General features: G+C 33.1%; 1 protein-coding gene across 3 annotated transcripts in view; it reads left to right on the top strand.

The window, feature by feature from the left end:
• LOC143918987 (uncharacterized) overlaps window positions 1-18,831 on the top strand; it is an 87,503-nt gene that overhangs the window by 29,307 nt on the left and 39,365 nt on the right. Inside the window, exon 2 of one of the 3 annotated variants that reach the window (XM_077441133.1) lies at window positions 5,953-6,000. The exons of the other annotated variants lie outside the window; for them this stretch is intronic. Within the exon in view, the coding sequence (XP_077297259.1) occupies window positions 5,953-6,000 (48 nt within the window). The remainder of the gene's footprint in view (window positions 1-5,952; window positions 6,001-18,831) is intronic. 3 annotated transcript variants of the gene reach the window in all.

The raw sequence follows: 18,831 nt of genomic DNA, 5'->3' as shown, positions 1-18,831 counted from the left end.
CAGAATATAGCAAAAACCGCTGAAGAAGATCCTTCCTAATCCTCTTTGTATTGAATAGTTAAAATTCTTTTCATAGTGAAGTACATAATAATAATACTTAAAAGTCAAACATCGTGAGCATATAGTCCGACTTTTTGGAAGAAACAAAATAATATGATTTCATATGTGACTAAAATGCATTTGGCTGCACGCCGCGATGCAACACAACACCCCAGTTAGATAGATGAAACAAATTGCCGGAATGAACCCTATAAAATGTAATTAAATAACTGACTTTTGGCCCGCACGCCAAATGTATCACTTTACGTAAAACAAACCGCTGGCGCACGTGTGTGGACGCCCGCGTTTTATACCATACACTTTTTTTATTCTACACTTCAGGGGTATTCAATTAAGGCTAAGTAATCGTCTTCGTTTCGTATTAATAGTGAATGCCGTGTAAATATTACACGCGACTTCCACGTGCGGTGACTCAAATGGTTAGATAAGGTATGATCCTTTTGTTTGCGTGCGATCGTGACCCAAATCCAATCGAATACACCTGTGTGTTTTACAGTCCGAGTATGCTTACAATGTTTTTAATGAGAATACGATATATGTATGTATGTAAATATATACAAATACATATGTGATGAGCATACTATGTGTAGATTTTCTTAAGTTTAGTCTTGATCTGATTTAGTAATCTGTTTATGTTTAGATGGTAGCACTTTACGTCGAAACCTATTCCAATGATTAAAGAAAGCAGACTTTTACAGCTACATAAGTTTGAGCTTAAATTTATTCACTAGAATGTACTTTGAAATGGTAAACAATTGCTCAACTCTGTTAAACGAAGTTTACATTTATACATACATATGAAAAAATATTATAATTTTAGTATAAATCTAGATGAGATACATAAGTACTATTTTATTAGTTTTGATCTAGCGAAATTACTCAGCTTCGCACGGGATGAAATATATGAATATAAATCAGATACAAAACTTGATTTATTCGATTTTTTGATAAAACTTATAAACAAATGAAACACATGTATAATACATATGTTACCTATGTAAATGACCCAATTCTTGACGAAAATGCGACAGTAATGTAATTGCGTCGCTTCAAATATCACGAAGTGTGATCGATTTACTGATTTACCATGTGTATGTTTTCTAAACTGACAGCTGTACGAGCAGGCCTGTCTTAGATATCAATGTCACCATCAGGACTCAACTTACTATACAGGCAACTTTGAACATGCATTATTATTTCATACTAGCAAAAAAAAAACAAAACAAAGTCAAAAGTGGTACAATTTTCTCACTATTACAATACTTCATATATTTATACTTCGTATATATAGATAAAGTCAAAACCAGTGCTGTGGAGTTAAAAAAATCACGACTCCAACTGAGATTTCAAAATGTAAAATGAAATTCTTCCATTGGCTTATTTTTAAAATATATCTGGAGTACTATGTTATATGGTTTAATATAATATCATTCCTCTCCTCTATTTGACCTAAATATAATATGAGAAATAGACAAAGGTTGAAACACTGTGTGTCAGATCTGTATATTTACATTGAGTATTGGTAAGTCACTTTTAGTTAGTAACTTAATATTCATATATGCTTACATTATTGTACTCTGATTAAACTAACAGTTGACTAAAACACTTATCTGAGAGGTCATATTCTCAGACTACAAAAATATATTTCTTACAAAAAAATTAAACATTCCTTTTTGTCAAATAGAGTGGTTAAATTTTTGAATAGCTTATTATTATCTAGCTACTTAAACTTTTTAGAAATAAATTTGATGATTTTTTAATTTATTGTTGACAAACCTTTTGGATCTATCGGCTTTGTCGCCTCCTTCGACTATGGTTTTTTGAAAAAAAAAATGGTTGAGATAAAAAAATTAATGTGATTTTAAGCACAAAATCAGAGTCAATTTTTAACGACTCAGATCGCACAGTCCTGTTAAAAGCATTCATGTGTATATACCAAGTATCAATATCAATAATCAGACATTGAATTTGACAATAGATACTATACATAAACTGTTATCAACACTCGTTTTTTTATATTGTAATCGTTATCAGCCCTTCATGGACCTTAAAATTGAGACGTACCAGCCTTGAAAGCTTTTTTTCAAGGTTCGTCCCTTCCTATTGGTCGTATCGAGTTGGACGCCCCTGACTTTGGGTCCGAGTGGCAGCGTCTAAATCGGTCTTGTGATATCCAGTGGCGGCTCGCGGGCCGCCCCGCACTTTCTCAGTGCGAAGTCGGCCGCCCTAGCGGTAGGGCGCGCCGCACGCCCCTGCATTATTCGCGCCCCTCAACACAACAACGTCAACAACTGCAACAACAACCCAACAAGCTGCATCTAAACGCACACGCCAAGGTGCGTACTTCAAGCATCGAATTTCTACCCTAGTGTATTATTTTTGTATACATACATACATATTGTATCGAATAATAATAATCTGAAAGTGTATGGAAAAATTAAGTCAAGTGATAATTTAAATCAAGCGTTGTGTTTGAGCGTTTACTTTCAGATGTGTTTTTAATGAATATAAGGTGGGGTTATAGTCGCTTTCTTGATCGCATCGATATAAGGGAAGCACTACGGTCGCTAGCCATGTGATCATCATTGGCCATTTGGATTTAAATTAAAGAAATAAGAATCACCTGATTTGTGCCATCAGAAAAACTGAAAGTAATATATGTAATAATTAGCGTCAATGTGGAATTTTAATCCATGTGGCCAACAATTATCGCATGAAAGACTACTGTAGTGTTTGCCTATTATTGAAAATGAACGTTTGAAATTCAGAAGTAGCTTTAATTAACACGAAATCTTATTACGTGTGTGGTCATTTATACCACAGTAAAATCGTAGTAGAAGTGTTAAAACTAAAAATAAAAAAAATAAATTAGATCGTATTGTAGTAATTGTTTGAAAGTCTCAAAATATAGGTAATTAAATTTTGAATTTTGTGTGTAATAAATTATTGTTTTGATATTTTGATATCATTTGAAATATGAAAAAGCTTTGAAAATACGTGTGTTTTTAACACGAAAATATTCTCAATGATTCTGTGTAATGTTTAAATTGAATAATTTTACGGATTTTTCTATTTTTTCCTGTTAAAGTTTACACTATTTTATTCAAAAGTGAGACTCTATGATTTATTTGTGAATTCATTATAAAAACAACGTGTATTCCATATTTAAAAGTGACTTTTGTTCTGTGCTTTATAACTCGTTCATGAATGCGACCTCTAACCCCGTCGTTTTCGCTATCACATAAGCTCCGGCAAAGTTTCATGTAATTGTCTTTTAATAATTTAAGCAAATTGAATTCGTATATATGTATGTATGTATGTAGATCATAGCAGACAAGAAAACATCAATTGCCGCACAGAAATGGCATATTATAAAAATGAAATTTAAACAAATTTGATTGCTCAATCTTGAGGGCATCATTTTTTAAAGTAATCTACTTGAAATTAGAAAGGGTTTAGTACTCATATGTATGTGAAAATTTATTATCGTGCTTTGATTTATGGTACTAAAGCACTTACTTAATGTGTTATCATTAAATTTGCATTCAAAACGTATTTATCATTCGGAAGTACGTACATATTGAGATTTTATGATCTTCCGTATTTTTACCGCATAATTTGTTTGAATTATCAATTGAAAGCGAATGAGAAATGTTTTCTAATTATATACAACTACATATACATATATTGATTCGAATTTTAAACATTCTTTTCAACAGTTTGTATGCGTTAAATATTTATTATTGCGTGTACGTCGATTAGGTACCACTTTCCATCCGGTAAAACGTTTCACACAGTACTTTTAAGCGTGAGAAGAAATATATGATTAAAGAATCGTTTCAATTGAACGAAACACACAAACACACGTGGGAAGGAACAATTCAAACAAATGACAAAATTGTCCAATTGCGCTTACGATCGACCCGGCACGAAAGTGTTAACGAAACTGATATTTTATTCCGCGCGAAAATATCCAATTTGATTTGGGCGACAAATTTGATCGTTTAAATTCATATTGGGGGATCTCATAGCGAAGTCGTAGACTACTAAAGCCTATACATAAGTCATGAAATGTCAAAGCAAGGCGTGGTCGACCATGACCCGTGTTAGGACATGTGACATCACTCAACGCGTTAACGGTTGATTAAGTACAAATTAGCACAAACACACACAACGCAAAAATATATTATGCGATAATACGCATTGAGAAACTCTGATCGATTGTTATTATTTATCTAATATACACTGTACATATTTTGCTATCGGTTAAAAGGGGGTGTTTAACCATCGAAAATGGGATTCGATATTGCGGAAGGGCGCAATTCCACGGCGGCATTAAAGCGATTGAAATTTTGTGGGGGTCGAAATAAAAGGGGTTCGAATTAATTAAATGAATTGATATCCGCAATTTATATCGACGAAGTCGAAACCTTTGTGTATTTTATCAATACCATACATACTGTTTGTGTATTACATATTTGCGATTTTGTATACGTGTGTTTTATATACCTATACATATACTTTGAGACGAGCGACGTTTGTTGTAACATTCGGCAAATTTATCCACAGTGTACATTTGTTGTTATTATAACTGAATAGTTTTCCCACAGGATATTGTTTAGTCATGCAGATGCTAGAAACTGAATTATTGATTTCGAATAATATACATACATACATGTGCAGAACAGATCATGATGGATGAGACACAGCTTGGTATAATATGTTTTTGCATAATATACATACATACACATCTATATCATCATCCACTGCTGGATGAAGGTCTTTCCAATACGTTTCCATTCGTATGTGTTTTGAGCGACTCTTATCCATCTCATCGTACACATTTTTCTAATTGCGTCCACTCATCTTCCTTGCGGCCTTCTTTTCACCATTTTACATTTTTTGAGGTACCATTCGAGTACTTACGTCGTCCATTCTTCTCTCTACGTGACCCGCTGATTGCCATTTCAATATCTTCACTAAACCAACTACCATTAGCATACTTCTCACCCACGTATTCTGTTTCCTACCCCTCGTTATGCCGAGCATACAGAATTCCTTATTTGAGTGCAATGGACCATAGGCAGCATTAGTTATTCTAAACTCTTAATCCAGGTTAAGTTTTATATAATATTGGCTGTAAGATTTAATCTTTTAAAAATAAATGATGATATCAGACTAGGATTTCGAGAAGGAAGATGGGAATATGACAGGGTGCACCTTTTACATTCTCTCCGGTTCCATTCTAGCACTTTTTTCATTCGCTCATTGCCATTTTAATCTTCCCATTATGCAGAGCAAAACGCGTCCAATACTTATTTAAGTGCATTGGACTATACATATATGTCATTTTAAATCAGTAAGTAAATTTGTGTTTTGAAAAATTTAAAAAAAAAAAGTCATTCTTTATATGTATATGGGTAGTTAACAAAACTGGTTACCTGTATACTACATAGTTCGTATATGGAAAAGATCAAGACTTTTCCTATGATGCATACAAAAACAATACTTTCATATATTATGAATGTATGTATGTATATTATATAAATATTATCTACCTAGTTTACTATTGCATTCATTGAACTTTTCTAAATTTTTTTGTGCAAAAATCGAATTCGTAAAAAATTGTTTTAGCAGTGATTTTTCTGTATATAATGGAGACCTATTTTTCGCCCTGAAATCGTTTTCGTTTTATTTTTAAAACAAATACGACCGTCAAAGCGTTTAAAAGCTGAAATTGAAAGCTTTCCATTCCCCATACAAATTTGCCGAATGTTGTAACAAAGTTGTACGTAACAGCTCTTGCCTCTGAGGAAGGATTGCATACGAGCTATTTAATAACAATAATATTCATCAACTTTTTATCAACAAGTTTATTTATGAATTTTACAGAGCCTGTCATGTTTGCGCCAACGTTCAAAGCCAAAGCGCCCGCCTCAGGTATAATTGTACCTGTGTTCAGAGTTTTACCCCCATGTTTATCTAAAATAATACATTGTTGCACTGTTTTTATTTATTTATTTTTTACTTTCAGTGTTGTGTGTATTTTGATATGCTGTGAGCTAACGTTTTTTGTATACCGTTATAAATTATGACTAACGATATTGATGTTGTCCATTAAACACATAATAATTATCGCCATATTAATCGTATTGTTAACCAAATTTAACTCGATTACTACATATCCTTTGAGTGTCGTATTTTTTTTTTCTTTCAGTGAATAGTTTATATATCCATCTATGTATTTATATTACATATACATATATGCACATTGTTTTATGTATAGGTACATGTACTTCTTTCATCTCTGCAAAAGGTAGATTCTCTTCTCGCCGATACGAATATATATTACCATTAGGGAAAATAAAAAAGAAAATTCAGTATTCTCGAGTGCCTCGAACGACTCGCTTTTCTACGTATAGATGTATTTATGAGCTTTCTTTTTCGACTGAATTTCGCCTTATTTTTGAATAAAACAACAGTATTTCACGTATAAGCTCCAGTATCTAATGCCTACGAGAATATGCAATGCATACAATATTGGAATTCGTGTGAATGTTTATGCAAAAAAATGTATTTTAGTCTGCTGGTAAACAATTTTCGTGAATTATCTCTAAACCACATGGCCCATTTTCGCTTAAGAGTAAATAAAAGATTGATGAAGCACTTAGATACCTACGCAAATTAATACGTAACTAATGCAAATAAGAAGCTTTTAATTTAAATCAAGTGTTGTTTTGGGAATTGATTCACCAGAAAATATTATCAGTTTCGAGATTTTCGGCGTAAATATTTGTTATGTTTAATATAAATAAATATTGCTGATTTTTCGATTTAAATTTTCCAGCTAAAATCGTTTTTGAAAGCTTCACGCGCTCTTCGAAAGCTCTTCAAAAACTTTCCGATAATTTTCCGCACGCGTGAAAATTATACAAAAATTGAGTGAACGTTGAGTGAAAATTTAATAAAAAAAGTTTTCCAATATGTTTTTCATGAGGTTTTTTTCCCTCCTATTCCCGACGATCGTAAGTCGGCCGCGCATCATGTTGGAAAACTCGATGTAGAAAACGCATCACCACACCGAATTTTAAAAAACAATTTTAAAACAAATAAGAAAATTCTGACTTTTATATAAATGTAATTTTTGGAAAATTATTTATCGTACTGTTGTGTTTCCTTTGAGTTTTGTTTATTTCAAATATGTATATATGTATGTATGTAAGAGTATGTAGTTATGAATATTTATGTATACATTATTTACAACAGAAATTTTAGTCCCAAGTCAATTCCATATATGTACTCTTGAATCGTGTCCCCTATTTTCACGAAACGAAGTAGAAAATTTCCTTAGTGAATTTTTTCCCCTTAGAAAATTTTAATAAAGGCGAAATTTTCATATCGCACACCGTAAATCTTTCAATTTCTCCCCTTATTACAAAGAAAAACTTCAAAACCAAAACGACTCATTCTGAACGTAGAATACACTTAAAGGTGTAATTTTATCAATGCATAAAATAGTCGGGTTACTTATTTCACTCAACAAATAATATTCTAAACGTAGTGCAATTGCCAAAAAGTTTCATGCCGTTTCAATGGTGCAAGTTTAACCTTGCCTCGCGGAAAATTATTGTTCCAGTGCTAAAACATAAACGTTAAGCCGAAACGACCTCGTTTTCGTATAAGTTACGGTTACTTGTTTACGACGCCAATAATATCGATTGTATTTTCGGACAACGGTTCATTCAAGACGCGCTAAAAGCACAATAGTCCATCAAAAATCGACTAGACGTATTTTTGGACTCCTACCTAATCAGTAAAATATTACTTTGAAATCAATATACTTGTATGAATATCACAGATTAAAACCGTTACAAAATAAACTATCGCCATTTAAATTATTTTGTCATACATCATATTATACGTATGTATGTATGTGTTACAGTCCAAATGTTCACTACGGTTCGTTCATGATAGTACTTGTTTGTTCATACACGAACTATTGGTTTCAGTTTATGTGCTAACAGTCAAAAGCTTTCTTCAAATAGACTCACCAGGTGTCGCATTTAACTTTTAGATGTTAAAACTTTTGAGATCTCAAAATCTTTGAAATGCCAAATCCAAAAAGTATTTAAAAGGAAAATTCTAAGGAAACCGCATTAGAATGTTGCTATAATTCTCGTTTCTGCTGATATAAAAAAATATCACAACCATAAATGTAGAATAATTATTCTACATCTAAGATCACAACCCAGGTTATAAGCATACATATATACATAGAGGATGAAACGATTGAAATTATGCTTAATATAATAGTCTGTGCATGAAAAAACTGCATAGTTAATTTTTCAATTTGTTTTTTCTGTACACTAATACTGGCCAGATAAGCTCGTGTATGACAAAAAAAGTATATTCATGAACGAACAAACAGTACACTTGGACCGTAATATATATGTACATACATATATTACATATGTAGATGAAAGAACCCAGAGATTTTTACATAGATATAAAATATTTTACTATTAAAAATGGAACATTTTATAAATGATTCAAATATAAAATTAAATATTGTAAAAGTACTTGTCTTAAAAGGATTCTGTCGACAGCTACCCTACTCTTATAATTTAAAAAACCATTAGTAACTCATCGTTCATCATGCATATTTATGTATGTATGTATGTACTTGAAAACGGTACAAGTACCTTAATAAATAGAGCTATAGGGGTTATATCGCTATATAATGTTTGTAAATTAATTAGTAATTTTTCTGTTTTATATGTATGCATTCAATATAATAGAGAAGTCGTTACAAATATAATATAATAGGTTTTTTGCGAAATTCTGTAAATGATTTGAAATGTGAACTATACATACATATAGTTTCATATAAATAGTTTTGTTTTGAAATACGTGTAGAGGTATGCTTTGATTACAAACCTGTATAAACAAAATTATGCAGGCGCGATGCAAATATTAGCGAGTACGAAAAAAATGGTAACAATCATTCTGCTTGCGCATTGTGGTTATAATTGAACGGTTAGCTGGCAATTTTCCCGGAAATGATTCACCTGGCGGCCGGAAAACCGAGAGCTTTGAGCTTTTTCACCGGCGAGCTGCGTTTTCAATGGGGCCCTCGGCCAACGTAGTTCGCCTCTGCCAACATTATATAATATAATCTTCCGTTTTATTTACTCTCTTCCATACAAACGTATATATTCGGGATGCTAACGATATCCCTTAAATCTTGCTGAATAATTTATACACCTATAATATTTATTTTATCCATATATCCATTGTTACTTCATCATAATGTAAAGTACTTGTACATTATATCTTGCTTCATAGTCCAGATTAAGTATGTACATATATACTTGTTGCTACAGAATTTGATCTTGTCATATACATACATATGTCCATAAGACATAAGAGAATACAGTTCATTTTACGGTTCGTTTATATTATCCAGCACTGCAAGTCAACAGCTTGGCTTAACACTGCACGGAAAAGACTCATACTACATATATACGGAAAACACTATTACATTCACACATATTTTGGACAAGTGCGAAGCAACATCGGCTTACATGTACATTAGAGAGCGTGACGATACGGTGTAATATTGCTTGCGTCGTATCTTCGAGTCAGTTTTGTCACAATATGATGTTCATATGTACATTGTGGCACTTTCGTTAGTACGAGTGTACTCGCCACTATGACGTCACATCATACGTGAATATCACCACGACCAGATTCTGCTTGATACGTTTCAGTAACATGTACTTATGTATATGAATAGATCGTATCGGTTACTGCTGTTTCGGATACGCCACGTAAACATTACGAAATATATGAATGTGTCCATATAGAATATATTAAATAATATTTTTCGTACTGTTGTTTGAGCTGTACTGTTATAATCGAACCTTTAAGATTATAAGAGATTAAAATATATATTTATATAATATAATAGAATTCTATTTTGAAGGACACTGATTCATTTAAGATGTTTAGTCTCTTTGGGAAGATAGTTACAAAGGAATCTTTAATTAAGTCCCTCATTATGGGAAATATTTAAGTGAACTTTGTTAAGAGAGATGATTTTCTATTCGTCCTGTGGAAGGAATAAAGCACAAATAAAGGGCTTAATCTTTAATGAATACGATGAATATTTTATGGTGATAATTTGGCATGAGACCGTCTGAAGTCAAATACAATTCAAAAGTATCGTTGAGATCTGGATTTACTCTCCAAAATTTATCGGTAACATTGAAAGTACCCAACCTAATCAACTAATCTGTAAAAGGGATAGCAAACACTTTCCAACTAACTAATACTTACATCCATTCAAAACTACGAAATTATCAAGCTATTTCTGGAAGTAAGCGAAATTTTAGAGAATTCTTGTAATACACCATATATGTAGCATTAATTTCCTGACTTTATTCCTAGTGCATAATGAAAGCACTTAGTCGACTTGTCCCGTACTGATTACAACACAATTGGGTCACAGTCAGAGCAAAGTGGTGATTTGTCACACACAAACTTTCAGACCTAGCCATTCTGAAAATAGACCGCATACACGCGAAACCTTTTCGTGGCCATCATCAATCACATTTTGTCTCAAATCTCGGAGAGTCCCTTCATTCAAAAGCGCGTAATCCCCGAAACAACTGTCGACTCCTCGTCAAACACGCAACAGAAGTTGTCTCGCCTTGAACTTGATCGTTTATTATTTTATTCCCAAGTATATTTAGTTCGGTCCATATGTTCAAAACGTTTCTTTTTTATTATTATTTTACTCTAGTATGTATGCATGTGTGTATATCTACCATGTGTATAGTCAGTGTTGTGTGTTCTGGCCGTGTTTCTACGTCTATTTCAGTGGTCAGTGACTAGGGCCTGTGGGTCGGTTAACTTGGACACCAAAATAGCCCAGCGTCGTCGGTCGTTCGCTGTCCGTTTTGCATTAATCATGGCGAAATGACAGGCGGCAATAATAATGTAAAAGTGCGAGATTCGAAACAAATCCCCGAAGACAAATTAAAATCCGGTCTAAACTCAGGTGTGATTTACGATCGTCGAAATAGATTTTGAATGAGGAGAGAACCCGCTCAAAGGGATAAAACTCGCGAGAGGGGCGTTTCAATGAATTATACAATCCCTTTCATTCTTCATCGCTCGTATACCTGCCAAGATTTCCATAGTAAAATTGACCTTAATATAATAATAAGATTGAGGATCATTCCTCTTTAGTATATATGTATGTATGTACACATGTATATTCAGGATGAGTAATTGTATTTGAAATATGTACATACATATGTAGTTTTATATATTTTTTTATAAAATAAAACAATAATATTTTAATGCTTTGAAAAAATAGTATTTATTATTCAAAGCCTGGGTCAACATTGTTGGCCTTGGATGATATTCAAATCTACGGACTTCCGTCGTTATATAGTACAAAGTTTTTCCAAATAAATTACAACAACATGTTGAAAAAAGTTCCTTTTTAGTTTGAATAACAGAAAGAAACACGAAGTTAAATAATATGACATTATTATTTGTTGAAATTTTAATTAACGCGAGTTTTACTCCTGTTCAAGATTTCTTTTAGTTTTGATTTTGTAAAAATTTACCTACTAAATAAGGGCTATATCAATATCATTAACAGCCTTTCACCATCTACTGCTCTCCAACAAGCTTCCTTTATATATTTTTAAAAGGTTCACACCAAAGTCCACACCGCCAATTTTCGCGCACAAATTTCTAAATCAATGTATATTCCAGTTTAATTTTACGATTCGTATATTTTTTTCAAAACGACCCTAATTTAAGATGATTTCGTGATAAATTTTCACGATCCCAACAAATAGAAGCGTTGAATTATCATTATCATTAGGACCCCACAATTTTTTCTAATTTCGTCCACCCAGCTTCCTTGCGACCTTTCTTTCACCTTTTTAAAATCTATCAGGTACCACAATTTCTTGTGTCTACTTTTCATCTATTTACTCTTCTAGCTACATTTCATTCTCTTCGTATTCTATTTCCTATATGTCATTGTTATGCCGAACATACTGCATAAAAATTCTAGAAATATTTCGAAAAATGTTAGTTTTTATTTTTCATCGAAGGACTTTCTTTCATCGTATCAAGGAAATGTTAAATAGAAATTTCATTGATTTTAAACAATGTCCTGTGCTGCGAATTGATTTATCTCGACAAAAATTTCGAAAAAGTACATTTTTTTCATATACATATCTCTTTTTGGAAAATATTTTTGATATTATTACCATTTAAAATAAACCCACCAATAAAATCCAATAAGTGAATTTTAGTGTTTATTATAAAGTCTACTTTTTCGAAATTTTTGTTGAAATAAATGGATTGGTTGGTAGCACAGGCCAGCTTAAAATCAATGATTTCTTAATTAATTGATACGACGAAAGTTTTTCACTAGGTCCATAGATGGAAATGAAAAATTCGCGTTTTTCACTTCAGCCTAATATCTATAGCATAAAATTTGGATTCATTAGTTTATTTTTATGATCTTATCAGTTGCCACAAGATGCATTAGAAATGCGTCTTCATATTGGTTGGTCAACTTATAGATTGTGACAAGGATTATCGATTTGATTATTTTGTATTCATTCATATAAAAAAAATCATTTTTGTATATTTGAGCAGATATGCAAATATACACATTTCAAAAATGAAATATGCTATGCATCAATTTGTAAACTTTTCTGTTTCGTCTGCTGTTTCAAAAGTCATATACAATGAAATATCATATTCGGAGGAACTCTGTATGTACTTTGGGTAGACGTCATAGCGTAACGCCATTTGATACCGATCTTAATCGTTAAATTCTGCAAAGTTTTCGCACTATGAAGTTTCGCGCCAGTTTTCCAAGTGTCATTTCATTTACTAAGTGTGCCGAAATGAATAGGAAACCGTAGTGAAATTTGGTTATCGTTTGGCAGTTGGTCGTCGCCGTTATAAACACTTCGCAACAGCTTTCAGACTTGGCACAGGACACAGTTGGCTTTCAGACCCGATGTTGCGGAATCGACACGGCTTCGTGTAGTAAATAAACCGTGAATAAAGATGTCGACTTCACATCCTGTTTCCACGGCCGGCGAAATCGTGAAAATCGTGAAAAATCCTCGTCGACGCCTATCGACTCGTAAAAGAAAATTTTTCGCTACCGTGAACCAGCGTGAACTCAAAGGAAATATTGCCTCTACAAACACAATACAGATTCTATATACATAACGTATACCAATATTATCTACATGCATACATACATATGTATATTTATTTGCCACTTTCGTCGACTGCATATCGGCTCAAGTTATATAAGACACAAGTTTGCATTGGATTTGCATAAATTTTATTTCGCATTCAAGTTTTATATTGAAGTTGCATTTTGCAACTTATGTACTTATTTATTAATAATTTGAATATGTGGAAGTTAGACGAAGAAAACTTGAAGGAAAATTGAGCCTGCATTACTTCCCTCCTCACAGTATTCAAATAAAATTATCTAACTAAAGGTCAGTTTATATTATCTAGCACTACATGTGTAGCACTAGCACTACACTAGCTTGGCACAGCACTGCATGGAAAAGACTACTTCTATTAATACTATACAGTACCGCCAGTTTTCGGCATTTTCATACTTGTTTAGGCACAATCGGCTTACATATACATTACAGAGCGCAACGATATTGCTTGCGTCTTATCATCGAGTCAAAATTGTCACAATATGACGTCTCCTAAAATATTAATATGCACTTTCGTTAGTGCGGGTGCACTCGCCCATCATTCAGTGACATACAACGCTATTTAATATGAATAGATCTTATGGCATGCCGCTGTTACGCGACGTACACATCACGGAATATATGAATGTGTCCATATATGTAAAATATATTAAATATTTTTTTCGTATTGCTTTTTACGTGCAGTCTCCAGCTTGAGTTGTACTGGTATAAACGAACCTTAAGGGGATATGATTTTTTTTTTAATAAATACGTAGGTACTATTTATTTAAATTTTTCGTAATTTGTTCGTTTATTTAGGTTTTTATTATATTATATTATTACGTATATATTACTAATTAAATCTAATTACTTTGCTTTCATATTAAATACTCGTGTTAGTTCAATTTTGAAATATTTAGAATAATTTAAATATAATATGTATAGTACCTATGTATGTACATATATAAATATTACATAGTAAGTTTTAAATCCATGGAGGAGAAGATACTTTACATAGTATACCAACCAGGCATGTGAGAGAAAATCCAGTCCTGTCACGAATCTTTAGCTCACGTTTCCAATGCGATATCGGATGAAAAAGCTCGTCTTTTAAAATTCGACCGTGGAAACTCGTAGGAAACTTTATTGCCTTAGGTTTTCCAATATTTGAAAAATTAAAAAAACAAAACATACATACATATAAATTGTATAAAAGAGAACACATACTGGCTGGACTCCAAGTGGAATAAGACAGTTATAACGTATTTATGGACGTCAGACATTTTAATTGGATCGGAAGGCGACCGTTAATTAAACCTCGTTTATATCCTTTACAATATAAATCATTCAGTTCGGTTCGTTTACATCTATTATTATTCTTTTCATTTAACGAGCTTGTTAACTGGTCATATCTGCGAACCCTTCCGATCTCTTGGCAACCCTTTACTTAATACGTTTTATTTTCCTTTTTTTATATATGGATATTTAATGATTTTTTACTACCCCTTTCTTACTATAATACTTACACCCTATCGTGGATATTTCCTTTTAAATGATTCCCGCAATTAAGGTTCGCCCACGCGAGAACAATCTTGGCAGTTGTTTGATGGACGTCGGTCGTATTATATAACGCGGTGTAACCGCATTTTTTTTAAAAAGCTAATCGTGAAATATTAATACTTGCACGTAAAATGACGTACGTCATTAAAAATATATACATCATCGAAAATTCGCAACTAATTGGTTCATGAAACTTTAAAATGCATCAATGTTTACATTTGCTCTGTGATCACATTCCATTTGTTAAAATTTTACTCATCCACTATGGTAAATTATTCAATTTTGTCCAGTAAATTGGTTTATGAATGCTTTATAAATATCATACTATATATTCGACAAACGAGCCCGATTTCCTATAAATAAATTTCATTCATATTGAATTATTGTGAATCGACTTCAACGGCTGCCGCTACTACCCACACAATCCTGAAAATATAAGTTGATATTGAGTTAAAATTTAATAAGCTCACAAAATAGAATATCCTCTATTCTGAAATCCTAATGATAATGATAATTCGACGCTTCTATTTGTTGGGATCGTGAAAATTTATCACGAAATCGTCGTAAATTAGGGTCGTTTTGAAAAAAATATACGAATCGTAAAATTAAACTAGAATGTACATCGATTTAGAAATTTGTACACGAAAATTGGCGGTGTACACTTTGATGTGAACCTTTTAAAAATATATATATATACATACATGTATATACCCGCTATATTTGAAAGTGGATTTGAAAGTCCACTTTTCTTCATTTCGAGAAATATTTCGCAAGCCATTAAATATATTTTTTTGCGAATTTCTTTACGTTTATTCTGCTTTTCCGAGATTCTGGACATCATCATCATCCAGCCACGCACCATCCACTGCTGGATGAATCTAACACGCTTCCATTCGTCTCTGTTTTGCGCAACTCTCATCTATCTTACCCCACAAATTTTCCTAATTTCGTCTATACATCTTTCCTGTGATCTTCCTTTTATCCTTGTGCATTCTCTCGGGTACCATTCTAGCACTTCTTTTGTCCGCTTTACGTTCATTCTTCTAGCCACGTGGCCGCCCATTGCCATTTAAATCTTTTTACTCTATCCACTATGTCCACAATCCTTATCATACTTCTCACCCGCGTATTCTCGCTATGCCAAGCACACAACGCTCCATACTTCTTTGAATGCATTGGACTTTGTGTAGCATTTTGGCGTTCAATGTCCAAGTTTCACACCATACGTCATCACTGGCAAAACCCATTGTTCGAAGATCTTTTTCTTCATAAAAACAACATTCATTCGTCTAAATGCACTCCAACCTAATTTCATACGTCTCCTTGTTTCTTCTTCTTTACTATTCAAACAGGAAAAGTGTTTTTGGAACTGAAAATTGGACTTTCAAATATAACGGCTGATACACATATCGCTGTAATAAGTCATAGTATTATAGTTCACTGACCAAGGCAAAGTCGGAACTGTTGAAATTTTCCCAACGTGAAAAAGTGTACGCATTTGAATGATTAATTTGCGCGAAGTTATCCAAACTTTTCACTGACCACGTCTAATAAATGTTGGCAATAAATAAAAATATATTTTATTTATCTCGACGAAAACAACATTTTCGCGGCGAACTCGTGCCAATACACACGTCAAGAATACAACTTCGAGACGTATGGTAAATAATTTAAATGTACGTATCTATACGATTCGTATACAACGTGTGAATTTCGCATCAAAGTCGGTGGTCGACTCGGAAATTTTCCGAGGAAAATTGCATTAGCGAACGGTCAATTTAATTTTCTCGAGTAGAGGATGCCGTTAAAGGCCGACCGAAGAACCGCACCCTCATTCATGACCTGATTGTAAATAAATCTATACGATCCGAAGGACCTTGTTCCTCATTTTCTTGAGTGCATTCGCGACAAATTTAATAAAGGAATACCCTACTTAAAAAGTAAGTAATCGTTTATGACAGTAGTCTATCTTTTGGTCACAGTTTGTTTTTACATTTTATATACAAATAACATTCATATACATACTTTATTCATACATAATTCATCATCATGACCAAATCCCCTGTAGTTCATTAATTTCTACACTAGCTACATTTCTACAGGTAAGCCCTTCTTGGCCAATTACAAAAATCAAGATACAATTTTTAGAATAATTTTAAGAAAGCATCATAGAGACACCGATGAATACATTTTGGCAAATTTTTGATAAACATACATTTTTGAAACATTTTTTTAAATAAATCTTCAAAATTTCGAGAGACATTTATGGAAAAATTTGCTGCATTTTTATAGGAATCAGCGAAATTCGAGATGTTAAAAACTCGAAAATTGCGAGAAGTGGGTTAAGGTTGCCAATGTGTTGGTACCGTTTCAATGAAAATCAGATAAATTGGCAAAATCTGATAGGAAATGATCGACCTTGAGTCACAAATCAAGGTCTAGCCAGCTGCAAATAGTGAGACTCGAACCCGTGACCGCTATGTTCAAAAGTATATACATATGCTAACCACTACTCCAAGATGCTGGTTATTAGTTAAAATGATTTTTACAAAATTGGGTCTTTTGTCAATAGATTTTGAAGATGTAGGTTCTACAGATATTAATCTAAATTGTTCAATTATCCGTTTACGTTTATGTATAAATAGATTTATTTGCAGACATGATTGTTCAAGAAAATTCCATTATTATTAAATGCCATGGTACGACGTATTGTACACAGCTTAATATTTTTTCATCTGAAAAATGCTTTTGAGGAAAAATCGGTTTTCATAACCGCTCATTCTTCAGCCGCTCCCCTTATTGTTCTCGTATACTACGTAATCAAATGATGAAAACTCGCGAATCTATGCGTTTTTCCCCCTCGGCGGTCTCTCTCGCATCGGATTTCCCAATTATTTACCGTGTTTTCCTCCGAGGAAACAATACAAACGGTGGGGACGAGATCGAAAGGGGATGTTATTGTTTCTTATAATTGGACGAATCGCAAAAGTAACCCCCGCGAGTGATCCTCGAGTCTCGCCATCGGAAAACAATACGAATTTTCACTGAAAAGCAATCATATTATTTTCTCGACACTCTATAGTGTTTTGAATTTGACTCGAAAACATTTCACGTGCAACATATTGATTCCATTACATGGAAATTATTTGAGTACAGTTTATCTGAAACACACGATATCCTAAACGTTAACAGTGTAATCTAAACCTATCAACAGCAATAAAATAAAACTTTCGAGAGCGAACGTAAATGTTTTCGTATGTTGTCACTCGCTCGAGCTTCGAGACAGTTAATTGAACGCATCGAGGCGCCGAAAGCTTTAACCCTTTAAACGCCCAAACGAATGCCGCAGATTAAACATTTGATAAATACACATATAATACGCTCGGTCTAAAAATGATCGTGTAAAAATTAAATCGGGATATTTTAAATAAGATTAGGATTTTTTTTTGTAGGAAATCATCTCGCGTCGGTGACCAGCGATCGGAACGAGGCGAGACATGACGTAATGTGACGCGAAGTTTTTCCGAAAAAGCTGGTCTGGAAAACCGGAAATGTTCGTGTCACGGATTCTAGAACGCGGCTTGACATTTGAATGTCATTTCCCTACAAAAGATTAATGCGCCACCATTTTTCCTATTGGCTTTTTGCGACGTCTAAACGCATATCTCACAGTACATACATTTATAATAAACTTTCGGTGGGAAATTCCGACCGTGATTTTTAATGTGACCCAATCTCGGGTAAATCTCATATCGGGAGATTAAATTTCACCCTTCTAAATTATTTTCAGACGTACATATCTTACGACAAACCTTGCTGATAATCGTAGACGACGTTTACAATCGAGCTAACGTGTTTTTATGAAGCATTTTTATATTTCGTACCTATGGAAAAAGCTTTTTATAATATTTCATTGAATTATTTAGCCCATATTAAAGCGATT

Source organism: Arctopsyche grandis, chromosome 11 (genome assembly GCF_051622035.1).
Source record: "Arctopsyche grandis isolate Sample6627 chromosome 11, ASM5162203v2, whole genome shotgun sequence".
Classification (NCBI taxonomy): domain Eukaryota; kingdom Metazoa; phylum Arthropoda; class Insecta; order Trichoptera; family Hydropsychidae; genus Arctopsyche; species Arctopsyche grandis.
Note: the sequence above shows the minus strand (reverse complement) of the source record. Positions and strands in the feature narration are given on the sequence as shown.